Source organism: Mycothermus thermophilus, assembly GCF_041956435.1.
Source record: "Mycothermus thermophilus strain CBS 625.91 unplaced genomic scaffold VTJ04scaffold_1, whole genome shotgun sequence".
NCBI lineage: Eukaryota > Fungi > Ascomycota > Sordariomycetes > Sordariales > Chaetomiaceae > Mycothermus > Mycothermus thermophilus.
Genome location: NW_027191427.1, coordinates 1,907,829 through 1,934,069, shown reverse-complemented (window position 1 = coordinate 1,934,069; position 26,241 = coordinate 1,907,829). Strand labels below are relative to the sequence as shown.

At 55.5% G+C, this 26,241-nt stretch overlaps 12 protein-coding genes across 12 annotated transcripts; 5 read left to right on the top strand and 7 right to left on the bottom strand.

Moving 5' to 3' along the window:
- Positions 1–633: 633 nt before the first annotated feature.
- On the bottom strand, positions 634–1,181 carry VTJ04DRAFT_709 (uncharacterized protein; the record flags this gene model as incomplete). The annotated part of the gene is made up of 2 exons (XM_069365378.1): positions 634–1,029; positions 1,146–1,181. The coding sequence occupies 2 exons, from the start codon at positions 1,179–1,181 to the stop codon at positions 634–636; spliced, it is 432 nt and encodes a 143-aa protein (XP_069223318.1).
- A 1,337-nt stretch (positions 1,182–2,518) lies between these two features.
- Positions 2,519–7,987, bottom strand: VTJ04DRAFT_708 (uncharacterized protein; the record flags this gene model as incomplete). Its single annotated transcript, XM_069365367.1, has 8 exons — positions 2,519–3,646; positions 3,735–4,438; positions 4,493–5,300; positions 5,351–5,597; positions 5,647–5,877; positions 5,935–6,898; positions 6,953–7,794; positions 7,857–7,987. The coding sequence occupies 8 exons, from the start codon at positions 7,985–7,987 to the stop codon at positions 2,519–2,521; spliced, it is 5,055 nt and encodes a 1,684-aa protein (XP_069223317.1).
- Positions 7,988–8,804: 817 nt separating this feature from the next.
- VTJ04DRAFT_707 (uncharacterized protein) lies at positions 8,805–9,615 on the top strand (the record flags this gene model as incomplete). Its single annotated transcript, XM_069365356.1, has 2 exons — positions 8,805–9,509; positions 9,571–9,615. The coding sequence occupies 2 exons, from the start codon at positions 8,805–8,807 to the stop codon at positions 9,613–9,615; spliced, it is 750 nt and encodes a 249-aa protein (XP_069223316.1).
- A 674-nt stretch (positions 9,616–10,289) lies between these two features.
- Positions 10,290–11,007, top strand: VTJ04DRAFT_706 (uncharacterized protein; the record flags this gene model as incomplete). The annotated part of the gene is made up of 2 exons (XM_069365345.1): positions 10,290–10,303; positions 10,770–11,007. The coding sequence occupies 2 exons, from the start codon at positions 10,290–10,292 to the stop codon at positions 11,005–11,007; spliced, it is 252 nt and encodes an 83-aa protein (XP_069223315.1).
- A 177-nt stretch (positions 11,008–11,184) lies between these two features.
- On the top strand, positions 11,185–13,458 carry VTJ04DRAFT_705 (uncharacterized protein; the record flags this gene model as incomplete). The annotated part of the gene is made up of 3 exons (XM_069365334.1): positions 11,185–11,322; positions 12,062–12,766; positions 12,940–13,458. The coding sequence occupies 3 exons, from the start codon at positions 11,185–11,187 to the stop codon at positions 13,456–13,458; spliced, it is 1,362 nt and encodes a 453-aa protein (XP_069223314.1).
- Positions 13,459–14,216: 758 nt separating this feature from the next.
- VTJ04DRAFT_704 (uncharacterized protein) lies at positions 14,217–15,044 on the top strand (the record flags this gene model as incomplete). The annotated part of the gene is made up of 1 exon (XM_069365323.1): positions 14,217–15,044. One exon carries the CDS (start codon positions 14,217–14,219, stop codon positions 15,042–15,044), a length of 828 nt encoding a protein of 275 aa, XP_069223313.1.
- A 487-nt stretch (positions 15,045–15,531) lies between these two features.
- VTJ04DRAFT_703 (uncharacterized protein) lies at positions 15,532–18,111 on the top strand (the record flags this gene model as incomplete). The annotated part of the gene is made up of 1 exon (XM_069365312.1): positions 15,532–18,111. The coding sequence occupies one exon, from the start codon at positions 15,532–15,534 to the stop codon at positions 18,109–18,111; it is 2,580 nt and encodes an 859-aa protein (XP_069223312.1).
- A 1,833-nt stretch (positions 18,112–19,944) lies between these two features.
- On the bottom strand, positions 19,945–21,274 carry VTJ04DRAFT_702 (uncharacterized protein; the record flags this gene model as incomplete). The annotated part of the gene is made up of 2 exons (XM_069365302.1): positions 19,945–20,226; positions 20,291–21,274. 2 exons carry the CDS (start codon positions 21,272–21,274, stop codon positions 19,945–19,947), a joined length of 1,266 nt encoding a protein of 421 aa, XP_069223311.1.
- Positions 21,275–21,380: 106 nt separating this feature from the next.
- VTJ04DRAFT_701 (uncharacterized protein) lies at positions 21,381–22,571 on the bottom strand (the record flags this gene model as incomplete). The annotated part of the gene is made up of 3 exons (XM_069365291.1): positions 21,381–21,562; positions 21,637–21,896; positions 22,516–22,571. The coding sequence occupies 3 exons, from the start codon at positions 22,569–22,571 to the stop codon at positions 21,381–21,383; spliced, it is 498 nt and encodes a 165-aa protein (XP_069223310.1).
- A 738-nt stretch (positions 22,572–23,309) lies between these two features.
- On the bottom strand, positions 23,310–24,433 carry VTJ04DRAFT_700 (uncharacterized protein; the record flags this gene model as incomplete). Its single annotated transcript, XM_069365280.1, has 3 exons — positions 23,310–23,496; positions 23,636–24,302; positions 24,400–24,433. The coding sequence occupies 3 exons, from the start codon at positions 24,431–24,433 to the stop codon at positions 23,310–23,312; spliced, it is 888 nt and encodes a 295-aa protein (XP_069223309.1).
- A 152-nt stretch (positions 24,434–24,585) lies between these two features.
- VTJ04DRAFT_699 (uncharacterized protein) lies at positions 24,586–25,250 on the bottom strand (the record flags this gene model as incomplete). Its single annotated transcript, XM_069365267.1, has 2 exons — positions 24,586–24,844; positions 24,925–25,250. The coding sequence occupies 2 exons, from the start codon at positions 25,248–25,250 to the stop codon at positions 24,586–24,588; spliced, it is 585 nt and encodes a 194-aa protein (XP_069223308.1).
- Positions 25,251–25,856: 606 nt separating this feature from the next.
- Positions 25,857–26,080, bottom strand: VTJ04DRAFT_698 (uncharacterized protein; the record flags this gene model as incomplete). The annotated part of the gene is made up of 2 exons (XM_069365258.1): positions 25,857–25,990; positions 26,050–26,080. 2 exons carry the CDS (start codon positions 26,078–26,080, stop codon positions 25,857–25,859), a joined length of 165 nt encoding a protein of 54 aa, XP_069223307.1.
- Positions 26,081–26,241: the final 161 nt, after the last annotated feature.

Genomic DNA, 26,241 nt, shown 5'->3' with positions numbered 1-26,241 from the left:
AGTAAGGTAATGATACAGTTTCGATTCTCCCGGTGGCGTTGTGGCTTGCAGCGTCCTCTCGGCGCCAAGCTGATCAGCCGAAAAGCCTGGCAGGCAAGGGCAAGGCGGGGACACCCGTGGTTTCCGGGCGGGCGCTGAGCTCAGCTCGGCTCGGCGGGAACGAACAACAGGGGTCCCTGTCACTTGACCCTCTCCTGCGAGGAGGGGAAGTAAGTCTGTGAAGTCTTTGGTGAATCCCGTGATATGTGAAAACCCAATGGGAAGCACGTGAAGTGGTGATACGATTTTGAAGAGGGGAAAAAAATCTTGAAGCGTCGCAAAAGTCGCGCGTCGACCAAGTGACCAGCTGTCCTCGTCCATCCTGCGTCGGTATGGCGACGGCGACAGAGACCACATGGGCATGACAGACACTCCCCTCCTCAACGATGCGGGCCCGCCACTCACCGTGACGATCTCTAGTACATGCCGTCTTCAACTCGATCAACGTCTCATCATGTCCCTTTCGATGCGCCCTGATAGGACTGGAGATGGAGGCATTTTTGCGCCCAAGATGCAGTCGGTCAAGTGACAGCTGATCCTGGGTAACCAGAACCACTTCTCATCATCCCAAGATTTTGAGCAAAAGGCCACACTTTACTCGAGCGCGGCTGACTCAACGAAGAGCAGGTCCATTACAATGCGCCGTCCTACTACGTATCTTCGTTCCCGTCCTTTGATGGGCCGCGTGCGCTGCTCGCTGAAGCCCATTGGCGAGTGAGCCGGTTTGCGCAAGTTCTCAGTATCGGAGGCGAAAGAGGAGGTGAGGTACCAACCTAGTACCTCCGCCCGAGGAACCGTCGCATAACAAACCGCGGCAGGGGCTACGACAGCGCCGTTGACGCGCAAGAAGACGGGCGATGGGGACGTGAGGCGGCGGCAAACAACAAGACGAACGTTTAGGATCGCCTCGCGACCGGTTCGTGCGGCTAAGCCACTGCCAACGCAAACCCCGAACGCCTTCTGCAAAATCGGCCGGTTGATGACGTCGATCTGGGAATCTGTCCGAGCGAGGTCATCGTGCGACGTGTTTACTCTCGCTAGGCTTTTCTGCAAACCCATCAAACAAACTTTACAACCCAACCTGGTCAGGTCGGTTGCCGACTCACCGCCGTACCGTCGTTACGTGCTGCGAGGTCAAGCATGGAGCGGAGGTTTGGGCGCAAGGCGGATCGGGAAACAGCCCCTTGTCACCGTGACGTCACCAACGCTGAGTTGGGTTCCCCTGCCCCTCCCGTCGCTCGCTCGCTCGCCCGCCCGCTTGCCTGCCTTGCCTTGCCCGCCCAAGAAAGCAGACCAGCGGAGCGGGCCCCGGCTTGCAAAACCCAATCTTCGACTTGCAAAATCGCGAGGCAAACCAGAAATCGGGCCTCTCTGGGTTTCGCCCCATCAATGCGCTGTTTGGATGCAATCTGTCCTCACAAAGTAAGGTACAGACGGTCAGAGATGCAAAATCGGCCGACCCGATGCAATGCACGTGAGAAAAACCCTGACCGCCCTGACCGCCCTCGCCCCCGCCTCAGTCTTCGGGCCCTGACTTGGCAACCTACCCCACCAGGCCGGCAACCGGGTCGATTCTGACCCACTTTTCCTCGGGAGGCAGCCCGAATCCAAGCCTCCACTTTGCGCCCCCGGCTCCGGCATCCGAAGAAAACGTCAAAACCTCAGCAAAACCGGCCACACTCTGGCTGCCACGTAGCAGAGACCCTGACGACCCAAACTACCGGCACCTAGTGTAATGGCGCCCTCATCGCCTCAAACGAGGGTTTTTTGATAGCTGTTGCTTCGAAATCTTCCATTACGTCACTGTAGGTCGGCGACAGAGTTTGTTTGTCGGGAGATGGTGGGAGAGATAGGACACGGGGGAGATCGCGATTCGGAAGACCAAATGCCGAACCTGTGACTTCTCCGGGCTCCCTCAGGCCAGACTTGCCGTCGTCAATGGGCAATGGCAGCTGAAATTTTCCTGTACCTCCTGCATTCTTTGCCCCAGTGTCTGTCCAAACTCGTATCACCCCCTCAGTCAGGTACCGGGCCATGTACACTACTGGGATGCATGTTGGGCCGCAGAAGAGGATGAGATAGTGGACCGGAGAACGGGATAAGCCCCGGCCCCCGTCATAGGAGCGTCGACTATCTTACATTCGGATTTGTCCAGTACTCAGGACTTCATCAATCTCTGCTCCGATAACCGTTGGGCAATGATGAGTGGTCACATGGATTGAATCTCCCCGACTCTGGACAATTGCATTGTTACAGGGAGATAGCTTTCGCCCCAACTCGCCAGCTTCAACCCAATCCATCACCACACGCCCCATCGACCTGAGGCCATTCTGCAATGCACGCAGATCAACACGGGATCGTGGCGTGCTGAGTGCCCCAAGCATCCGGTACGATGACTGAGTTGGTATTCTTCCAACTTCCAAGCCTCCATTTGGCTGCTGACTCCCTCAATCTACCAAGTACCTACGACACCCGGTCCTCAGTTTTTGCCTCCTCCGCGTACCTGCGCCTGCTGCCCCTGCGTCATATCACCTCCAGGTACCTGATGACTCTCTTTCTCATTCTCCTCCCCCTCCTTCTCTTGTCCATAGCCATGCTGCTGCTGCTGCTCCACCCTCGCCATTTCCAACAACGACCCGTGAACTCCCGTCTTGAGTCCCACTTCCCGAAACTTGCCCAACAGATCCCCAATCAGCCGGGTAGCAGTAGCAGCGCTACCACCACCACCCTCCTCTTCTTCCGTCCTTACGGTGGCGACGGCGCACAGCACAATGCGCGCGCAGACGGCGAACACGTGCTGGTCCGTCGACCACCCCAACGGCCCGTCTCCCTTGATCGCGAGGGAGAGGAGGCCCTTCATTCCAGCCTCTGCCCACTCCCTGAGGGCGGCCGAGAGGGCCGAGAGGGAGTACGCTGAAGAAGAAGATGATGATGATGATGTGGTGGAGGCCTCGCCAGCAGCGCTGACGTTGACGTTGGCCACGTTGTCCTTGCTCTTGTTCTTCTTCTTCATGATGTCCTCGTACACCCCTCGCCACCTCTTCGTCTCCCTCACCTCGTCAATAAACAGGTTCTGCTCCTCAGCGGCAAACAATGAGTCATCAAAAGTCAACGCCTCACGGAGCATCTGCTCAGCTGGCACCAACTGGAAGGAGGAGGTCGTCGTTGCGGCGGCGGACGCCTTGCTGTCGTTGCCGTCCACCCACGGCTGGTGCTGGCCGACCATCCTGCCGATCACGCGAGCCACGAATGTGAACGTCACATCGCCGCCGCCGCCGCTGCCGTTATCATCGTTGCCTTTGTCCTGGTCATCATGGTGGCCGGCCTCGGTCATGCCAGAAGAGGAACTCCCGAAGTGCGACCCCATCCACGGCGCGAGGGACGCGGCCGCGATTGGCGCGATGACTGGGCCTTTACCTAACACGCTGGACGCGGCCACCGCGGCTGCCTCTCTGACCTCGTCATCGTCGTCTATCAGGCTGTCGTACAGTGCCCAGAGCACAGGTAGATACTTCGCGTCTGCCCAGGTGTGGTGGGTCCCAGCGGTCTTAGTGTGGGTGAAGAAGGCTTTGAGGGCTGATGCCGCGGCGTAGCGTGTGTCGAAGGACTGTGTGGTTCATGTCAGTCACGGGTGATTGGTCCCCCCAGCCAGGTGATTGGGGTAACGTTTTCGTTTCGGGTGGGAGGTGGCTTACGTTGTTCACGTCCAGGCATTCGCTGAGCAGCTTTCCCCAATGTTGCAGCCGTGGCGCCATATCCGGGATCTCCTGCGAGGGCTGAGAGAGGAGGGCTGCCATGATGGTCCCACTCGTCTCGACAATGGCACACGAGAGGGAAGGACTGATGATGGTCCCCTTCTGCAGCTGACGCCAAAGCCCGTCGAGCTGTGCCGCGCTTGGTAGGTTGGACGTATCCCCATTGTTGAGGAGCTCGCCTAGCAACGAACCAAGGTTGAGTAACGCCTGTGTTCGCACCTCGGGGGCTGCGGTCGATGTGCACACGTCCAGATACAAATTGCATAATGCCGATCTGGCCTCCGGATTGCCCACGTGCCTCCATGCCTCTGGTGCTGCCTCGAGCATCCTGATTGCCGTGTTGACGTCTGTTTCAGCTAAACGCATGAGTTCTCGTCGCAGCTGCTCCACATCGGCTGACGATGCTGCATTGTAGACCACCCTCAGTGATGCTTGGATGTCGAGCAAGGCCGAGGAAGGACCGCTGTTTTTCGTCACATCTTGGGGTGGGACAGCAGCCTTTGTGTTTGTGGTCTTTTCGTGGAATCCCAGCCTCGATAGGAGATTGAGGATTTCTAGATGCGCCGCCTTCAGCTCCCCACAACGCTGGAAGGCATCTTGCCTTTGCTCCAGATGTGTGAGGAGACTGCCGATCGACTCCGACTCTGCTGCCAAGTTAGACGAGACCATGCCAGGGTCTGGAACTTTGCTCATCTTACCGGTCACCAAGCTCCCTGCAATGTCTGTCCGTCGCTCGATGACAAATCTGGCCGTTAAGAGCGCGCCATGTAGTCGGTTCGCACTGGTCCCTGCTTCGGCCAGGAACCTCCCAATTTCCCCTGCCCAGTCGCCTTGCAGGAGGAATGAGCACAGCGTACGAGCAGCAATTTCGCGGACGTGCCAAAGGCGGCTGCCGAGATAGTTCTCAATGTGTTTCCGGAGCTCTGCGCGATGCTCCTCTGGAGGGCCAGCACGCCGGATGATGTCGAGCACAGGGAAGACCGCCTCAGCGGCACCAGACTGCGATGACTGCTCCAAGGTCTCATCAACCGAACGCAGGAGGCCAAGGAGAACGCCGGGCAGGGTAGGATACTTGTTGTACGAGATCCTGATCGACTGACCGTCCCAGCCCGACTCGATGGCTGCTTTGCTCTCGCCGGTACCCAGAAGACAGTCGATCAAGCTGCGTAGAAGCAGAAGACCGCAATTCCGGATTGCCCATACCTCGGATTTGAGGCTAGTTGCCGCAAGGTGTAGGGCCCGAGCAAGGTAACCTTCGGCCTTCTTGCTTAAGAGGGAGCTCCGGAAGATTTCACGTATTGAGTTGAGGGCGTGAACCTGTGGGAGATTGGAGCCATCTGTTTCCGCCACGGTGACTACTTTCTTTCCAATACTCTCCAGCTTCTCATAGACTTCCTGGAATGACGGGGACTTTGCGTTCGCCGCCAAGATGGCCGCAATGAGTGAAGGGATTCCGGCTGACCTGCGCGTGGTTGATGCCTGAGTCTTGATGTGGGTGAGAGCGCCCTGATCGTCATCAGTATGAGAAACTGTAAGGGGAGGTTGACTCTATTCACCTGGTACCACTCGCGAAGCAACTCCTCGGAGTCTTCTGTGTCATCATACACCTGGCCAAGCTGTTGTGTGAGCTGACAACATGTTGTAAACGTATAAGAGACTGTCGAGAAAGCCCCGCGATGGCGAAGCGAGGCTAGCTGCTCAAAGGCGAGGTAGCCGGTTTCTCTAAACACATCCAGCGGTGGATAAGGCACGCCAGATGCCTTCTTCTGTCGAAGAGTCGCCACAAGCAGACGCAAGAGGTTGCTGAGAACTGGTTAGAACACGGCATGTCTGGCAGAACATCGATTCATACCTCGACTCATGTACTGCTCTGAAGCTGTAACTCAACAAGTCTTTGGTATCCAGCCCTTCAATATCTTCCAGTTCTTCAGGCAAGTGGCCCTCTGGAGCGTCATCGCAAAGGACGTGTTTAACAGCGAACCAGATGCGCTGCGCACAGAAGAAGATGCGACGTTGGAGGTGTTGGAGGGTTTCCAGTTGTTTATCCGAGTAGGTATCTTTGGCCAGGACTTGCCAGACATACCTGGGACAGTCAGTAACTGTTTTGAACACAAGTACGTACCGGATGTGGGCAACCTACCCGATAGCTGCAAAGTCTGGATGGATGGGGTTTTCGATCGCGGCATGCCCCAAGTCCTCTTCGGCCTTTGATATCTTCGTCTCAAGTTTTCCCAGGATGGCAGAGAGATGAGCAATGCGGGAGTCTGGTTTACTCAGCCAGCTGCACATGAGACCATGTGCACGCGCCGTTCCATCGCCGTGGTCGGCGCGGCCAGTTCTGTCCGCAAGCTTGCCTGCTCTCTGGCAGAATTGGCTGAGGATCAAGATAAACTTTGAGGGCCGTGCTTCCGGAGATGGAGTGGTGTTTGGAGAAAGCAGACTCAAAATAATCATGGCACCATCCCGGACGTCATCGAAGGGATCGATAAGGAGGTCGAGGAGAAGTCGAATCCAGGTGATGTCGGAAGAAATCTGCCTCGCAATGTCCTCATCAACGACGTCGTCTGTGGCCCCAGCATGCTTGCCAATTTGGAGTAGCAGGAGGATAGCTCTGACTGCAGTGATGTGCCGTTGATAGGAAGCTGTGGGATGGAGTTCGTTCTTGAGGAAGTCTGTGTACCATCGCAAGAAGCCTTGGTGCCTCTCAAGGACATCTTTCGCCTCGGTTGCATCCTTCAGCATCACCTCGGGGCCGAACTTCTTCTTGGATTGAGTTCCATCCTTGCTTGCAGCAGACTCGTGAGCGGAAAGACTCCTTTGTGCAACGGTGATGATGTTCTTGGCCCTCTTGATCAGGTTCTTCGTGTAGCCAAGGACCTCGTTACGGACCCGAGCCTCATAGTCGACGTGAAACGCTGCGAGGTGTTTCTTCAACAGGCCAAAAGCAGCCTCGGAGAATGGCTTCGTTGTTGCTTGCGACGAAATAAGCAGCGAGAACGCACTGGACCTGACAGACACGGAAGGATGTGCAAGCAAGTTGTCCAGCAAGGCCTCATCCAGGGGCAATGGCGCGGATTTTCCAGGCGACTGCTCGATTTTGCTCCCTACCAACATCGTTTCGTTAGTATCGTCCATCTAATGATCCTTACGCAACGTACCTGGTTCGCCGACCATGCCATGCTTCTTCCCCAGCTCGAGTGTTGCTAATTGCAGCAGCAGGCCATAATCGTCAAGTTCGTGGCCGATGGCTGTCAGAAGCTTGCTCTTGTTAGACATGTCCAAGAGCTTCAGCGCAATGTTCTTGTCGGATTTGAAGATGGGCCCAAGCACATAGTGTTTGATATCCTCAAGAAGTTCAGGTTCCCGTGCTAAGGCGTCTTGAAGCCACTGCCACCAGGTGTCAAGGGTGAAGCCCAAGCCGTCCGTCGCCATCAAGCTCCGAAACACGTGAACGAGGCATTTCCCAGAAAGCGGACAAACATGGGGCAGCACCATCCAGGTGAAGAGTTGTGAAGCGAAGGACTTCCAGAGCGCGAGCTCGGGCTGGTCGGCGACTGACGACTCAACATCCCGATACTTCGGGGCGACATCAGCGAGACTGGCTGCCCTTTTTCCGAAGAGATAGTCGAGACACTGCAGTGCCGATTTTGTCAACTGCTGAACCGACTTTCGGGCGATGATGGCGACAATCTCCTTGAGCATGTGGTCCTTGACGACTTTCCCAGTCTCGGGGCTCGGGTTGGAGGTGACAGACACGACGAGAATGTCCAACACCTGCCTTAGAGCACGATGAGGGTCGTGCTCATACCATTCCAGGTAAAAATGGAAGAGCTGCTTGGACACGGCCTCAGACAGGGCCCATTGCCTCAAGGCATCGTCTGTGGACTTGGCACACTGCTGGATGAAGCTGCACAGCATGACACAAGCCTGGCCGTTGCCATGATACTGCCTCGACTGAACCGCATCTTGGAGGAGCTTTTGAAAAGTTTCTTCGGCATGTCTGAGATGGCATGTTAGACGCCTGAACCGCTCATCTGTCCAGAATTTGGCAATGAAACTCACTGAGACCGGGAATCCGCTGACTTGCTCGTCAGCCATTTCATGAGGGCATTTACGTTGTCGAAGGTTTGTTTGGAGTGTATGACATTCTGGCCAGGAGGCCGTGTGCCGTCTGTCTCAGCAGGGTCCCCCATCTTCGGCGGCTGGCGGTCGAGAAGGGTAATGTTGTTTGTGAATACAATGGAGGGGCAACGCTCAGGCAAAATGCAAAACCCCACCAAGGTAGAAGGGTTTGATTCACTGAGACGAGAAGTTGGACTGAGAGCCAGGAAAAAGAGAAAATAGGTCACGGACAACTGAAACCCAAAACTTAGTCCAGATTCACCTGCATTTTTGGTGTCTGCCTAAACGAGATACCAGGCAACACCGAGTGAGAGCTGGATGCCAGGATGATGGTGTTTGCAGAGCGAACAGCCCGTGCTAGGCCAAGGTGAAAGCTCACCTTGAAATGGGGGGCAATTACACCTTGTTCACCTTGCTCCAAAACGGGTTAGCGCCACGGCTTATCGCTCAGCTGCTGGCGAGCTCCCTCTCAACCTCAAAATTCGTTTTCGCTCAAGAGCAAAAAACATCTGAGGAGGAAAACGAGACTCGCGATCCATCGGACATCCCTAAGATAGACTCGGCCTTCCACAAATCCGTCATCTGAAAATATCCGAAACCCCGTGCGAGTGTTCGCCCGCTTGGTCCGCCACCGGACGTTGGTTTAAGACGCAGGCCGGGCGTGCACGGGCCACTTGCCTTTCCGTAAATTTTTTTGTCTTATCCGACAGATCAAGGTCCCGCAAACCGCAAACCCGGTTACGCCCACTCGACATCATCCCTCTTCAACCTCAAATCCGACCTGGCAACCAAGCCGTTGCACGCTCGTGCCGCTGACACCCCGCCCCGTCCGAGGCTCCTGTCCGTGTCGACCACACAACGGCCTAATCAGTTCTCCTATTCGCAGCCATGTCGTCATTCTGGGACGCCATCACAGGGCGCAAGTCGTCCGCACCGTCGCCGTCGAGCGGGTCCTCACCGACGACCTCAGTTCCTACCACCTCCGAGAAACAAACCACCACCCCCGCCAGTGCTCCCGCTATCAGCGCACCAACAACAACTTCCCAACCAACTCTCTTCGATACCTCTACTCCCCAGGGCGCAGAGTCCTTCCTCGGCGCATCCACTTTTGCCGACCCCTCCCTACTACACCCCCTCGCCGGCCTGAACAAGGACACTCTTGAGTACCTGGTCCTCGAGGACTCAGCCCTGTCAGATCTTCCGGGGTCTCAGTCGGCGCTTCCGTCGCGCGGTTTCACAGACGACCTCTGCTATGGCACAGGCACAACATATCTCACGGGGCTGACGATAGGAGGCGCCTGGGGTTTGCAGGAGGGGTTGAGGAGGTCAGTCGGCGAGCCACCCAAGCTCCGGCTCAACTCGGTGCTCAACTCGGTCACTCGCCGCGGGCCTTTCCTTGGTAACTCTGCCGGCGTCGTGGCGATTATTTACAACTGCATAAACTCGTACCTCGGCTACCTCCGCGGCAAGAACGACGCGGCGAATACCATTGTTGCTGGCGCCCTCAGCGGCATGCTTTTCAAGTCGACAAGGGGAATTCGGCCGATGATGATTTCTGGTGGTATTGTGGCGTCCATTGCTGGCGTTTGGGCGGTATGTTTGTCAACTTTCAGTTTCCGAAGAAGGTTACGGTGCGCTAATATGTATTTGTTAGGTTGTCCGGAGGACTTTCCGGAACCCCGAACCGGAGCATCACTGATATGGTCATTAAGGGCACTATATCTCTCTGCTCTATGCATCATCTCCTTCTGTGACCCGAGATATGCCACGGCATCTTGCACTTTAATCTCCAGAGACGACACGATGAACACAGAACTCTGTGTAAATGCTGCCCTTCAAGAAGGGCGCATATGTACCAACAACGCCTCCCTGTAACGTTTGCCAGGACAGGGTCAGCCCCATTACGGGGTACCGACATTCCCATCTCTCCTCCCATGAGAAATTGTATAATAGCGGCTTATGGTTATAGAGCGCGCACGGCCGAGCGCAATCAGCATGTGGTGGTGGGGTTTGGCGATTCGGCTGGGCTGGGCGGAGTTACCAGGAATCCTCGAGGTTTATGGGGTCATTGTGTTGATAGTCATGTTGTCGGCCGGACATGGGAAAATGCATTCCCGACATGCAGAACCAAAATATACGAAACGAGCATCACGTGTCCCCGACTCTCCTGTCCTGAATGATTGGAACAGCAGAACTCTATGAAGGCCGGCCTTCCTCCATGTCTGACGATTTCTCTGGTGTCAGGTCGCCTTCTCTCCTGAACACCCCCAATGTCTCGAATCCAAGTGTCCAATCTCAGTCTGGAAGGATAAATCAGTCGGATTGTGTGAGATAACGAATAAAAAGACTCTGGGCGGAAGAAGTTGTCAACAGATGAGGTGGAGCGGGTAAGTCTCGATGCGCAGAATGAGACTGGATCAAGGGTTAGGAGAACTCGCCTTAAGGGCCGCGAACCCTGCTCAATCATATGATTTCCAAGAATTAGAGTATATTCAGGTAAATATGGGTGTGCGAGAAGAGGGGAGACTCTTATTATGCTCAGATATCTTCGCCCTGGGATGCCTTTGGACCTCCAAGACAGTCCTAGCCCCTGAAGACTGTATATGTGTCATTCCAAAAGGATTGCCTTCAGATAATTCTCAGAAACCTAAGGCTTTCACGTTATAATTATCTTGTGCCTCCATACCTGTTGTAGCTATATCTGAAAGGGGATGGGATACTCTACCACCCACCTAAGGTAAGGTTTTAACATATATAATGTCAGTCATGAATGGCTGGGTTTGGGCTTACAGACTTTGTGAGCTTTACAGATATCGTAGTACGGATTTAACATCTAACCTTAAGTCATGAAAGCTCGGACGTTGGGTTTGGGGACGTCGTAAACTTTGAGGTCATGAGCTTCCCGAATGTCGTGAGCTTAGCGGATATAGTCGACTATACGGATATCGTTGACTACACAGACGTTATCGACTTTGCGGACGTCGTTGACTACGCGGATGTGATGGACTTTGCGGACCCGGTGGACATCACGGACGCAGGGAACTTTGCGGACGTGGTTAACGTCGCGGATGTCGTCGGCGTCGCGGATTAGGCAGATATAAAAGGGAAGCAAGGCCAAATCCTTGCTTGTTTCTCTCTCTCACTTTCCATCTTCGCAAACTCGCTCCTCCCCCATTCGCGATCCGTTCCTCCTCGAAGTCGAGCAACCCCCCTGGGCAAGCAACATCATCAATCTGTCATCACTATTTTCAAGCACTGGATCTTCACCATGTGCCTCCTTTTTGATTGCTTTACTTTCTCCGATGCTCAGTACGAGCGGGACAAGGCCAAGGCGAAGGCCAAGCCCACACCATCCCCTCAGTACCAATATGTCGGGACTGGCTCAGCTTGGGTTCTGAAAGATGTGGTAAGTTCCGAGTTTGTTGAGATTGTTTATGTAGGGAGGTTCAAACTCCATGTTGTTTGTTCCACCCCGAGCAGTGTGGACTTTGTTTTCAGCATCGGGCGTGACCATAAGGTAAGTGGGTTGAAGAGGCCAGACCATTAACAGGAGACGGAGAAGCGGAATCACGTCGGGAAGATATATTTCACGGATGACCTCGACTATGGGCAACCTGAACACCAAGCACACTTCAAGATCTGGATCTTTCGACAACTCTTTTATGAGAAGAGCTCTCCCAACTAAGCCTGAACTTTCGGGCTCAAACCTAGAAAATGGGTCTCACCATCGCCTCACGATGGAACCTTAAGACATCTCATTCTTGAGACAACCTCACCAGACTTTCATCAGCTTTGAACTGCTTCTCCTGAACCCACCGTCAGTTCATTAGCAAGCACAAAGGCGGAATTTCATCAACAAAACGAAGTTGGACCTCGTGATCAGAACGATTCAGGCGATTTCTCGTCCCATTTCTCTTCTTTCTTCGTCTCGTCTTCGGCCTCTTCGACAATCCTTCTGCCTGTCAGCCTCCTTACCGGACCGCACTCGAACTTTGCTTTCGAAAACAAAGATTGAAGCTGGGTGGTCCAAGCGCCAGGCACAGGTCACGTCTATATAACCACTCGACTTTCTTCCAAGTTCACTTTCTTCCCCCTTCTTACCACCAAACTTCCTCTTCTTCCATTTCCTCTTCCACCCCATTCAGGGCAATTCGACAATGGGTGGTTCGAGCGACAAGGGAACGAAGCCCACGAGACACGTGACTATTTCCGAGGTCAACGAAGGCAGCATTTCCACTTCGCGTTCTTCCTCCTCCAGCAAGGGCAACAATAACAACACCGACCACCGCTCTTGCCACAAAGAAACCAAAAATACCGACCATCGTGAAAACAACGAAACTCACCCCAATCACAACAACGATTTACAAAACACAGCCACTCAGGCTTCGACTACTACTGGGGCTCAAACGACCTCCTTCCAGTCGACCATCAACAATTTCACGACTCCCTCTCAGTACCCCCGCCCAGGTACTCAGATTTACAACGTCCACCTCCCGGGTGTTGGCATTGTTTACCCCGGAAACATTCCTGTTCAGGGAACTTTCAGCCACTCCATGTTTGGTATCGGCTGCAACCCTGTCTGCAACACCTCCAACATGCAGCCGCTGATCCCCAACCCTCCTCCGCCGACCAACAACCCTCCCGACCAGCTGGGTCCCCCTCCTCCTTGTCAGCCCCTCCAGCCTGTCGAGTACGCTCCGGTCGACCCTCGTGGGGTTCACTTCCAACCTCCGGTTCCGGGTACTGAGAATGGACCCATGGTGCACCACTACAAGCCCCGCCATGATCCTGTCGTGAGCGGTGTCCCTGTTGTCATGGCTCCGGGCCAGCCCATGCCGGGTACTTACATGGTGCGTTTACAGAGTTCGGATCGAAATGGTCACGCCCGATGCTGCTGCATGGGGTTCTCTCATCCTACTGGAGTGGAACTCGTCCCAACTCTGTTGATACTCTTCCTGGTTTAGATTCAAAACAATCAGACCGTCTGGGAACATCATGCTAACGATCTGATCTCACCTTCTAGGCCACTGGCAACGCGGTGCCCATGCAGGCTATGCAGCCGGTCCCTATCACCTGCCCCATCAGCGTGGCTCCCATCACCACCCCGGTTAACCCGGTCGTGGTCCAGCAGCAGCCGGCCGTCCAGCCGGTCATGATCGCCAACCCTGCTGTTCCGGCCCCTGTTGCGCAGGTCATGGTCCCTGCAGGTGGCGCCCAAGTCATGCCCATCGCAAGCAACGCCACCCCCGGCTTCATTGCTCCTGGCGTCCCGGCCCAGCCGCCCGTGCACCTCGAGCCCGTGATAGGCGTCGGCCTCACCCCGAGCGAGACGGCCGCCGACAACATGCGCATCGCCCGGGATAACAGGGCCTATGAGCCTCAGGACTACAAGCCTGCCGACCCCGATCCCTACCGCCTGTACTGGTTCCGCGAGCTCAACGGCCACTGGGCCCTGTTCCAGCGCCGTCAGATCGATCGTCTGTGTGCTCGCTGGTACCGCGACAACAATGGGGTTTTCTATGCCATTCGTCTCCAAGAGTGAATGGCGTGGATTGGCATGGGCTGAGTTGCCGTGGTTTGGTAGGTGCCTATGAACAATTCCTGCTTTGTTGTATTGTGTGAAGGTTGCTAATTCTGTTTATTATCAACAGCCTCTTGCTTGCTCTTCTGATCCGGCCTTACTTTTCCATTGAAGCCTAGCAGCGCCTGGTCTTCAGAAGAGATGTACAATAGCTCAGGATGAGGACATCGATGATTTCGGCTCAGACACTGGTTCTTTCGGGGAATTAGGGAGCGTCGGGAAATGGTATAGGAGTTGAGGCATTGCGTTTAAGGTTTTTCGCGGGCAAAAGAGGCCAATGGGAATTCCAACCGTCTGAGCAACAGTCGAACTCGTTCTCCCATCCCGTGACTTTTGAACGTGCTGGCGGTGTTGTGCGGTGGTTGGTGGTGAGCCGCATCACATGAGATCTGGTTCGGGAGTTCCAGTGCGCTAAACCGTCCCAAGTTTAGCGCATCGACAACGCTACGCCCCGCGCTGCCAATTGGCTCCCGATGGCGGAATGTGCCAGGACGGGAAAGGACCGCGGTCCGATGGCAACGCCTCGGATGCGGCTACAACTTCCGGGGATCCCAGCCCCCACATTCCTTATTTGAACCATCAGACAACCTCACCTCAGTCCCTCCGTTATTCTGCCAATTTTTAAATTGTGAACTCTTGATGTGAAAATCAACTTCACATCCATACAACCAATCTACCCAACCCCAGACAAACATCTTCATTCCGATAATAACCCCAAAATGCTCGTCATCGGCCTCACCGGCTCCATCGCCACGGGCAAATCCACCGTGTCCAAACTCCTCAGCGAGCCGCCCTTCTCCATCCCCATCATCGACGCCGACCTGCTCGCCCGCAAGGTCGTCGAACCAGGAACCCCAGGCTACGAGGCCATCGTGCGCTACTTTGGCCCTTCGACTCCAGACCTGCTTGTCCCGCCGGGAGATGGCATGCCCGAGAACGGCCCAGACGGCAAAGGCCGGCCGCTGAACCGCCCGGCCCTGGGAAGGAGAGTGTTCGGGGACGACCCTCAGCGGAAAAAGGACCGCCAGGTGTTGAACGGGATCGTGCACCCCGCGGTGAGGTGGGAGATGATGAAGGGGATTTTGGAGGGATATTGGCGGGGAGAGAGGGCGGTGGTGCTGGACGTGCCGCTGCTGTTTGAGGGGGGGTTGGATGTGCTGTGCAACGCGGTGGTGGTGGTCGGGGTGAGGGACCCGGAGGTGCAGTTGCAGAGGTTGATGAAGAGGGATCCGCACCTGACGAGGGAGGATGCGGAGAACCGGGTCATGAGCCAGGGGAATATCATGGAGAAGGTGCGGAGGTGCGAGCAGAGAGGGGGGGTTGTGGTTTGGAACGATGCTGGGTTGGATGAGTTGAGGGTGGAGGTGACCAAGGCGGTGGAGGAGCTGCAGAGGAGGAATCCGTCATGGTGGAATTGGCTGTTGTGGAGGTGCCCGCCGCTGGCGGTGCTGGTGATGCTGTGGACGTTGGGGAGGAATAAGGTGCTGGCGTGGCAGTGGGAGAGGAGCAAGAGGCGTGAAGAGCGACAGGCAAAGGCGAAGTTGTGAGAGTGAAGAAGGTCGGTGGACTGGTGGTGGTTTTGTCACGGTCATGGGCTGGGTTTTGGTCGGTCCCCAGATTTCGAGAGTTTTCTTTCATGGTCAAGGTTTTGGTTTGGGTTCTTGTTGACGACCATCTCTATCATTCAAAGCATATCTCTGAACTTCCACCTCACCCCAGTTCTGGCCTATTAGGCACCATTGTGTTTCCTCTTTGCCTGTCCGAACCCAAATGGCATTGTCCCATCTTGGAACATTGTCCCTTAGGTTCTGAACCCTCTCCATCTCATTGTTTGTTTTTTACACCCAATCCCATCGCAGCGACCAGATAAACTCCATCCTCTGGCTGGAATTTCTGGAACCAACTCTTCTCTTCTTCCCACCTCACCGACCCATCTTCGACTTCGATCTTCACTTCCCATTCTCGCCGGTCTCACTCTCTCGCCGGTTTTGCAAATCCTCTTAATTGATCCCGCCATTCATTGACCCATCCATCATGCCTCCTCACTCGATCCTCGAATGGATCGTCGGGCGCCCCCTGCCCCGCAAGCCAGGTCCCGGACCTGCCAGCAGCGTGCAGCCGGGGTCGTTCCGCGTCGAGGTTGCAAGCGACCCCGAGACCGACACCGAGTCTGTGACCATCACTTACCCTCGTGGTCGTGGTCGGTCGGTCCAAAAGAAGAAGAAGAAGAAGAAGGCAAAGCACCCTAGGTCTCCCAGCCCTTCCAAGCGCGTCACCTTCGACAAGCCGCTCAAGTCTGCACTCAAGAAGAACGAAACCGAATATTCAAATGCGTCTTCAGAGTCTGCCGAGGAGACCACTTCCGATGAGTCGTACGCCGACAGCAGCGAGGAGGACCAGGAGCCGAAGATCAAGAGGCGCCGGAACCGTCGCAACAAGCGCAGGGTCAACAAGGCCAAGGTAGTCGAGTCGACGGCCAGCGAGACCAGCGATGCTAGCACCGACAACAACTCGGAGCAGTCTTGCACGAAGCACCCCAACGGCAACTGCTCTTGCTGCGCAACCAGCCTTCTGATCCTCAACAAACTCGATGAGTTGGCCAAGGACAAGGGCGCCGAGACCGGCAATGCTGCCTCTGGACCCGAGACTGCCGCCGCTTCGACTGACAATGCTACCTCCACCGCTGAGACGACCGAGCCTGAGTCCGAGGCCCCCAAGCTGAGCAAGAAGTCGGCCAAGCCCAAGAAGAAGGCCATCAACCTCAAGAAGAACCAGAAGGTCCTGATCGAGGTTTCGGCGACCGATGTCGACACTGATTCTGATTCCGATCCCAATTCCTCATCGGAGGATGAGCCGGAGCCTCCCAAGAAGGTCAACAAGAAGCAGCTCAAGAAGCAAAACAAGAAGGGCGCCAAGGCATCTTCGAAGGTCAAGTCCGAGACTGAGCCAGATACTGAAGAGGCCACCGAGGCCGCATCGTCTAGCGAGTCGGAGGAGCCACCCAAGAAGAACAAGAAGAAGGGCGGCAAGCAGAAGAACAACAACGAGAAGAAGGAGTCCGACAAACAGGCCAACAAGAAGAACGACAACGACTCCAACTCCAAGGGAAATAACAACAAGTCCAAGGAGAAGGGCAAAAACGCCAACGACCAGAACAAGAACGATGCCAATGATAAAAAGGCTGAGGAGAACCAGCCTGAGAAGGAGAAGGACGAGCAGGTGTCCAAGACCGATCGCCATCCTCAGACGGTCCTCTCGTCTCGTCCTCGCAACCTCAACGTCGACCACGTTGTTGAGGACCCAAGCCGCGACGCCCCTCCCAACGCCTACTTCGACAGGGAGAAGAACCTCTGCCGCATCTACCACGGCCCGTACTGGGGCAACCCTCACCTGGCCCAGCCGCCTGCTGGTGCGTACCCTCCTCCGCCTGCTCCGGGCTGGGTTCCGACCCCCATGCCGCACGCCTACGCTCCCCCTCCGCCGCCTCCGCCCCCGCCGGCTTATCCTCCTCAACCAGCCTACGACAATCGCTACTCACACCCGTATCCTCCGCCTCCTCCGACGTACGGCCCGGACCATCGCTACCCTCCTCGCATGGCGGGTCCCTACAGCCAGGAGGCTTACTACTCCCGCCCCGCTCGCAGGCCGGCCGGTGACCATCGTTATCCACCTCCGTGGGCCCCGCACATGGACTGGGACCCGCCGTCGCCGTACTGGCACCACCGGTCCGGTAGGAGGGGTAATGACAGTGACTCCGATGACAACAAGGACGATAAGGACAACAAGCGCAACCGTAAGTCGTCCAAGAAGTCCAATGGAGGAAACAACAACGACAACGCCTCCAACAAGTCCAGCGGGAGCAATAACAACAAGTCGTCCGGCAAGTCCAATGGCGGCAGCAACAACCAGTCCCCCACCAATTCCAACAGTGGAAGCAACAAGGGCAGCAACAAGGGCAGCCCCGGCAATAAGTCCAAGAAAAACGACGCACCTTGTGCCAATAACGATGACAACAACAATAACGGGGACAGCAACAACTGGGAAACTGGAGCGAACAACGATAACAATGATGACAACAATAACAACGGGGACAACAACTGGAGCATTCAGGCGAACAACGACAACAATGAGAACACCTGGGAGACCACCGGCCCTGACACCAACTGGGAGAATGCTCCTCCTGCCGACAACCAGTCCATCAAGGACAAGAACTCCCCCAAGAACGGCAACTCGAAGAAGAGCTCACCTAACAACAATTCGTCCACCAAGGACAAGAACCCCCCCCACAACAATTCGTCCAAGAATGACAGGAATTCCCCCAGCAACAAGTCGCCCAACAAGGACAAGAACGACTCCTCCTCCAAGAAAGCCTCCCCCGGCAACTCCTCCAAGAAGAAGTCCCCCAGCAACAGCGTGATGCCCGGCTCCTGGGAAACCCCCAACCCCAACTCCGGCGGATGGGGTGATCCGACCGCCGCCCAAGAGGGCAACGGCAACAGTTGGGAGGCCGAGGTGAACAACAACAACGCCGCCGACAACAATAACAACTGGGAAACCAACCCGTCCGGAGAGGGCGGTCAGACCAGCGGAGGCGGTGGTGGCGGGGGTTGGTAGGGGAATCTTCCCGCCAGCCTCTTTGGCTGGTCGAAGCCCGCGAATACCTATGCTTGATGTCGTTTGTTGGTTTAATTGTGTGTGGTTATCGTGGTGATGGTGGTGGTGGTTCTCCAGAGCGTTGTGGTGGCGGGTGGTTGTTGGCTGGGTGAGATGGTAAGTTTTATCCTGCTCTTTGACTTGCTTCCTGCACAAACGTGGACCTGGATGTTAACACCCCCAACTCACAGCCCTTCTTCGTCCTCCAAAAGACGACGCACACACAGCCTCTCGTCTGGCTATTTCTGGCTTCCACCAAAACCGACTGACCGACGACCACGACCGACACCCTCCCCCAAGACACCAACTCATCACCCACACCTTCCACCCTCCATCCAACAGATCTGACAGCTCACACGTGAGCACAACATCAGGTTATCAGGGTTTCGATCAGTCAAAGGAAAAAGGGAATGAATGACTCTTTGATAAGGGAAGACATCTCAAAAAAAATCGATTGGTTTGTTGAGATAACAACGCCATGACGAGGATTGAGGATCATGAGCAATGGCATGTACGATGTATGATACCCAGCATATAAGAGGTCTACACAAACCTCCTCCGGACTCTGAAATCGGGAACAGGGAACACAGGAACAGGGAACATGGCACATGGGTACTCGGAAGATAGGCAGTCAAGGTCCTGGCAAGGATCACAAGGGAATCAACCAGTTTTCTTGTCAGCAATTTCCATCCATCCCCTGTACGTAATGTTATACATAGGTAGGCATGGAAAGATCTGAGGCAAGTTGTGAGGTCGGTAGTTACCTCGCTTCGTCGACCTACCTACCAGGTACAAGTACCTTGTCTACCTGTCTCAGCTGCTTGCTGTTGATAATACTTTAAAACTGTGAAATCCGATGACACACCTTCGGCACTCAAATCGAGGCAGAGCAGGGTGTAGAGAAGTGCAATACCCCAATGGTCAGTTCAAGGCCTTACATACTTAGGTAGGTAGACTTTGTGGGTTGTCGAAGCCCTCCCAGATGATAATATCAATACATGAATGGGCACAAGTAGGTAATATCAAACACAGTCTGGCCGCGGTAAGAGGCATGAGGGAATGAGGCAGGCCGAATAAACCACCCTGGACATCATCAGTGACGGCACAATGACATGAATTGGGTGCTGAGCGTATGAACAAAGCCGCCGCACTACGGGTTCTCATTACAATCTGACCCATCCATGCATGCCATTAAGAGACCGCCACAATCTGCACCTTCTCGGCCAGTAGGTAGCCATCCCGACAAACATCCCACAACATCTAGAAGGTAAGTGAATGAATGCCAGACAAAGAACATCATGTTTTGCTTGTATGGCTAGGTTAAGCTGGACAAAACTCGCGACACTGAATACTTGAACAACAAAACAAGAGAAAAAGAGCAACCAGACTCAAACATGAAAGCAAGCCAAAGCTGAGACCTTTTTTTTCTGTAAACCGGCCAACCCTCCATATGCATGCAGACAGAAATCCGAACCCTCTCCGTCTTTGAGCCAACCTGATGACCGGATGTAGGAAAAGGACACTGAATGCGCAATGAAAGAGTATGGTGCCGCCTAGACCTAATGACCTATCGGCAGTGTTTCTGTCCGTTTGGCTGTCATAAGAATCGAAAAAGAAAAACGAGCAAAACACGAAGCAAGCTGAAAATTCCCAACGCAGAACCAACGTGGTCCGCGCCGCTCAGTCCATCCCAGCTCCGGCTTAAATGACAGTCTGAGGCCGAAGTTGAGGCTGTACCTGGGACTGAGGCTGGGAGTGAGACCTCTCGGAAGGGCCCGGAGCGACCGAGACCGCCTACTCATCGTCGTCCGACTCCTCCTCAGCCTCCTGGAGCCAGCGGATGAAGGGCTCGGCGGCCTTGCGGACCTTCTTGGAGGTGGAAAGGTCCACGTATTTCTTGGAGGCCTTGGTGCCCCACTTGGTGATGACCTCCTCGGAGACCAGCTCGTGGTCGTAGTACTCCTTGAGGATCTTGACAACCTTGTTGAGGACGTTCTTGTCCTTCTCGAGCAGCTGGCCGAGCAGGCGCTCAGTGCCGCCAAGAAGGGCCTTCTCATGGCGCTCCGACGAAATCATCTGTCATATCAGGTTAGCAATCATGTCGACACACAACGAGTTGATGCCAAATGATTAAACATACCCGCTTGAGCATGGGAGCACGCTTGGCGATCTGCGCGGTGATGTTCTCGTCAAAGATGGTCTGAGCCAGGACCAGGACGGTACGGTGCTTGGACTCGATGCCAAGCTCCTTGGCCTTGACGTAGATGTCAATGTCGTCCACCTTGTCGACGCCACCCTTGGCCTCAGCCTCCTCCATGATCCAAGTGCCGAGCTTGTCGTAGACGGTGTTTCCACCGCCCTCGCCGTCCTCGTCCTCGTCATCACCGTTCAGGACCAGCTTCTGCTTGAACTCGCCCGGGAGCTGCTGAGCGCGGGCACGGACGGCCTCCTCGCTCATGTCAACGGCCCACTCGTCGTCGCGGACCTCGACGGCCTTCTTCTCGAGGACCTGAGCCTCAGACTTGATCTTGCGGGTAAGAGCATCATCGTCGCTCTCGGCGCCCTTGTCGTCGACAGGCGAGGCCTGCTCGTTGCCGCCGTCGCTGCCCGAATTCTCCTCGGCCTTGCCGTTCTGCTTGGCCTTGCGGGCGGCGCGGCGCTCAGCCTTGTCCTTCTTGGTCTTCTTGGGCACGCTCTTGAGCATGAAGCCGCTGAGCTTCAGGCGGGGGTCAACCTCCGACCGCTGGCCGCAGGCCTTGCAGTCAAGCAGAATGTCCCCGTTGGTGATCTTGACGTCGGTCTCGGGGTTCTTGCACTTCTTGCAAAGCACAAACTTGGTGATAAACCCGTCGAGGAGCTCCTGAAGCTTGCTGGCCTCGTGGGCACCGTTGATGATCCAGCGGTCATCAGGGGGGTCGAGGTTGGTCTGAGCGCCCAGCTCGAAGCCGAAGTACTTGATCAGGTAGTTGCCGGGACGGGCCAGAGACTGGGCGACGCTCGAGAGGTTGACCACGACCGTCTTGATGCCATTACCCTTGCCTTCGATCTTGGTCCGGAGGGGCTCCATCTTGTAGCGATAGAAGGAGTCCTTGATATCGCGACGGACGTTGATGAGGTTAGCCATTTTTGCGGTGTTGTCGATGGATAAACTCGAAAAAAGCGGGAGTGTGCTGGAGATGGACGAGAAGTGCTGGCGATGAAGGAAGCTGGCGAACGACGGAAAATCGGCTCTAGGTTGTCACAGAGCGGGCTGTGGGCGAGGGTTGGAGGAGCGAAGCGAGCTTGACGTCAGAGGGATTCAGGAGGCGGCGTTGACATGAGGTGAACCTGAAGACAGGCGATGGCACGCATGAACGCTGGGCGACGAGGTGACGTTGCGAGCGGTTTTCAACCGTCAGAGGCGAAACTGTAACTACAAGGTTTCCGCGCTATGCGAAAGGGACGCAACTCGAGCGGGGGAATGTGTCGGAAGACGGCGTCCTCGACGTGCTGATACATAAACAACGCTTTTTCGGCGTATCGGTCTGGAGATGTGGTTTGTGGTCGGCGGAGCCGGGGTCGATGCAAGAAAGAAACGACTTGCTGTTCGGCGGCCGATCAGTAGGAGATGGGGTGCTGGTTTGATCGAGTGATCAAAGTGACTACTGTGTCGCAAGGAAGTTGAAGTGGCAGTCCTGTGGCGGACTGGTCCCAGGACGATGCGAGTGAGTTGTCGAGATGGGTGGCAGAAAAAGTTGTGGTATCGTCTTTTGCAGGAGGGAAGGAAAAGATGATTGGCAGAGTGAGGGGAGATGGTATTTAAAGAAGTTGTGTTGCGGAGATGTGGGTTTTTTTGTTCGAGAAAAGTTTCTCGTTCTCGTGGTCGGGTGCAAAAATGGAGAAAAGAAGAGGGAACAGGCGCCGGGACGTGGGAGGGTTTGTTCGGCCAAAAGTGGGGACTGGGGCGGGATCAGGCACTGGCCGGCACCTGCGGGCAGCGACTGGACGGTTTGACAAGGGCCTGAGGCAACCGTAGCAGCGTTTCGCCAGCCGCTCTTGCCTCAACCCCACCGAGGTGCCTTCTTTTTTTCAGGCGGGGTTTCCGGGAGTTGCCCCCTCAAGTCCTACCTTCCTTGCACCTTCCCTGCACCTACAGGGCCTTCAACGGGACCCAACGAGCAGGACCTGACCTGATCTAAGATGCTTAAGGGAAGTTTCCATTTGTTAGACTCGACACAATTCGCGTGGATCCTTGGAACCCACGGCAGGTACCACCTAGAATCAGAACTTCATGATGTCCGGTAGACCTCAGGTCACTTCTGCCCGACCATGTCCGGTTTCTGTGCATTCTTTTGTCTAGGTGCGTCGGCTATGGCTTAGGCTTACCCACGCATGCACGTGCTTTTCCAACTTTCGATTCCGAGAAGGCCTTTTTTGTTCATGTCTGACTCAGGTCCCGTCAAAGCCGCAGAGCTGCAGCCTCAAGCCCCCCAAGCGTCCGGGCGTTCGGTTGGTCCGGGCTTCAAACAAGCAGCCGGGAGCCGGCCTGGAGGAACAATGGCTGCTTTGCTGACATTCTGACATTATATTTCTGACCCCGCCGTCGCTCTTCCAGGTCCATCAAAGCGCAGCCTCACTGCTGAAGCTAACGTCTCTCCGGTCCATCAGAGGTCCCTCCCCCCACGTGCTGCCGAGAAAATCCGTTGCAGAGGAGGGTCGTTTCGAAACGCAGGGCTGTTGGGCAGCCCCACCTCCGGTCACCATGCATCGCCTCAGACTGCCATCATGAAAGCCGTTCGCCACACCCCATCACATCCGTGTTTCCGTTGACAAATCTTTTTGGCAGTGGTGCGGTGCAAGTTGTGCTGTTCTCGTTTGGCTTGGGCCGATGATGAATGTCGGCTATCCTGATCCAACCAATGTCTAGGTCGTTTTTTTCTGCCTCTTTTCCATTGGCAGGAGACAAGAACTGAAGTCAGTCATGATGTCGATACACGGTGTCTGAGTGTGAGTGTGTGTCATCGGAGAACAGCCGTTTCTCCCGGGACCATGAAGCCTTGCCTACCGAGTCAAGGCCCTTGGTCAACAAATGCATATCGGGTTGGGTCCCGGCTGGCGGGAATATACTCAGGCCCCAAGCTGCCAACACTAGCGCAGTGTTGCACAAACCGGCCGACCTACTACACCTCAACCAAGTCGGTTTCGTTCAGCGGCACAAAGCGCAAAAGACACTTTTGCCCTGCCGGACGTGACGAGATCAACTGGTCAGACATGACCATGTCGGCCTCAGTCATGGTCTCATCCGGGAGCGTGGTAAACCGGGAGTAGACAGCCTGGAGGAGGAGTTTCATCTCAGCCAATGCCAGGCTGTTTGTTGCGTGTGTTCCCGACGGTACGGCACCTACGTGTCAGCCTTGCTCTCCAGTCTCATGTTACACACAAACCACAATAACACCCAGCCGTTGCACAATGACAACCAACAAAGGGGAGGGACTATGAAACGTACTGTTTGCCCACGCAACCCCTGCCGCCACTGGCAAACGCAAAGAACAGCCTCTTCCTCTCCGCATCGCCCTCCGGCTCGAGCCACCGCTCCGGGTTGAACGTATCCGGGTCCTTCCAAACGGCCGTATCGATCCGATGCACCGAGTACGGCTGACAACTGACTATGGTGCCGGCGGGGAGGTAATACCCATCGATCGTCCGCCCTCCTTCCGGCACATACCGCGGCAGGGACATGGGGATGGCCGGAAAACACCGCAGCCCTTCCATGATGACCGCCTCGAGGTAGGGCAAGGAGAGGCCATCCACCGTCACTGATCCCGGGTTCGTCTCTGCGGCGAGCTTGCAGACTTCGCGCTGCAACCGCCGCTGGAACCGCATCGACCGCTCCTGTGACAGCTCCCACATCAGAAAGCACAGCGCGTCGCCCGTCGTGTCGATGCCGGCGGCCATGTGATCGAGGCACTCGGCCGCGACGTCGAGGGGGTCGAGGCCGTGAGCGGGCTCCTGCAGCCGGTCGAGGAGCGTGAAGGGCGCGGCGTCGGCGCCCGGCTCGCACGCCGAGAGGACAAAGTGATCCGCCAACGGGGTTTCGCGGGGCTTGTAGAAGAGGGAGAGGACATTGTTGAGGAGCTTGTGGGCGAGGGGGTAGTAGTGTTTGAAGAGTCGGTCTGTTTTGAGGTAGGTGTCAGTCAGGGACGGGATGTCCATTTTTTGTGACCGTCTACGATGTCAGTCTGTCTGCGTTTGGCTGGAGCAACAACATACTCTGCAGACTATCATCAAAGGTCACCTCGCGCATGATGGCCTCATCCTTGCCGCCTTTCAAAAGTGAGTCGGTGCCGTGGGGATGGAACAGGTGGTGAGTTACGCAATCGAAAGCGTAGGCATGGAGGCCTGGTCGATGAGTTATTGTTTTTCAAAACTCAGGCTGGAAAGCGCTCTCTTACATATCTAAACCCTGTTAGCCCACAGCCCGACAAGCATCCTTTTGAGTCTCTCGGTGAGGAGGACAACGGGATCTGGGTCAAAACACACATAAATATCAAGATATCCGCCCACCGACTGGGCGCATCTCTGTGCAAACTTTGCCGCCCGCTCGGCGATTCCGCCCAAGGGCTTGGGACGGACGATGTTGGAATTTGCGTAGCGATCAGCGATGATGCGTTTTCTCCTTGCGTGGTTGTCCTTATCCAGCGTGGTAAACATAGTTCTGAGCCGCCCCGCTCCTGATCATCAGCACACCCAATCCACCTTGGATCTATACCGAGTCCCTCTGACATATGTACATACCTCCTCCCATACACCTTAAACAAATCATAAAACTCCGTCTTATCAAACCCGCTGCCGCCCGAGCAGTAGATTTCACGCACCGCCCCCGCCGATGCGAATGCCACCTCATTCGGGGCGACGCGCACGGCGGGGCCGTAACGCAGGTGCAGACGGTGGATATACGCGGTGCGGAGGGCGCAGAACTCGTGCCATTTCAGCACCAGGGACGTGAAGCGGGCGTACCACGGGCCCGGGATACGATTGAGAGGAGAGGTTAGGGCTTTGTAGATGGTGCTTGTGGTGACAGCCAGGAGGGCGAGGAGGAGGAGGAGAGGGGTCAGGAGCATCGTGGATGGTTGATTAAGTATCGAACTAGGGAAGAGTGAAACGTTTCATGGGAAGGGAAGGGTGATTGATAATGTTAAATAAAGGGGGTAGGGTCATGTTATCAAGTCATGGCCATGTTACTTGTTGGGTTGGGCTGTTAAAGAAGGAATCAAGTCAATGAAGCTAACCAAGGTACCTCTCCATAGATAAGGTGGGATATTCGCCCGGTGGCACACCAACGAGGGGTCCCGGCCGGCGGACTAGGCCAAGCATTGTTCCGGAGGGGTATGCCGGCGTGCACGGGCCACCACTGCCGGGACCCTCCGGACGCCGGGGATTGGGAATTCCCCAGAAGGGCAGGTTTGCAAAGTATTGTAGAAGGTATTATTGATGAACACGGGAGACGTGGATGTGTATTTTCTTCACGGTTGGGTACCTAGGTATACTTGGGCTCCTCGCAGGTCTCTCAAGACTGACCGAAAATAAGAGCAGCATCTTGAAAGACCAAGCCGTCATTAACCGCCGTTAAGTAACTGACCCATCCTCCATGTCCCACCTCCCTCTCGCCCCAGCTTTAAACCCTCACCCCCTCCTCGGCTTCAACACCGCATCCCAGCCCATCGAAATCACCACTTGGCTGGCGGAGGATACTGCTTGCCATCCTTCTCGACCTTTGGTTCGCAGGTGCACCATTCATCCTCGGGGACGTTGGAGAAGACCGAGGCGACGTGGTTTCCGCAGCCACGCCACGTCTTCTTGTCTGAAAGTCCGAAGTTAGCAAGAGCTTGATAGCTGGGCGAAGATGTCGAGAAGACCTACTGCAGGTTGGACAGGTAGCGCTCATGCACATGGTGACTGACGGTGGTAGGAGAGTATGATGTAAGATCTCAAGTGGACAGGTTGGTAGTTGTTGTGGACTTGGGATTCGAGCACCCTTGGTTGGAGAACACTGGATGTTTTATTTCAACTCAGACCTGTCTTCCAATATGAGAAGTTCCGTGATGCTCAGAT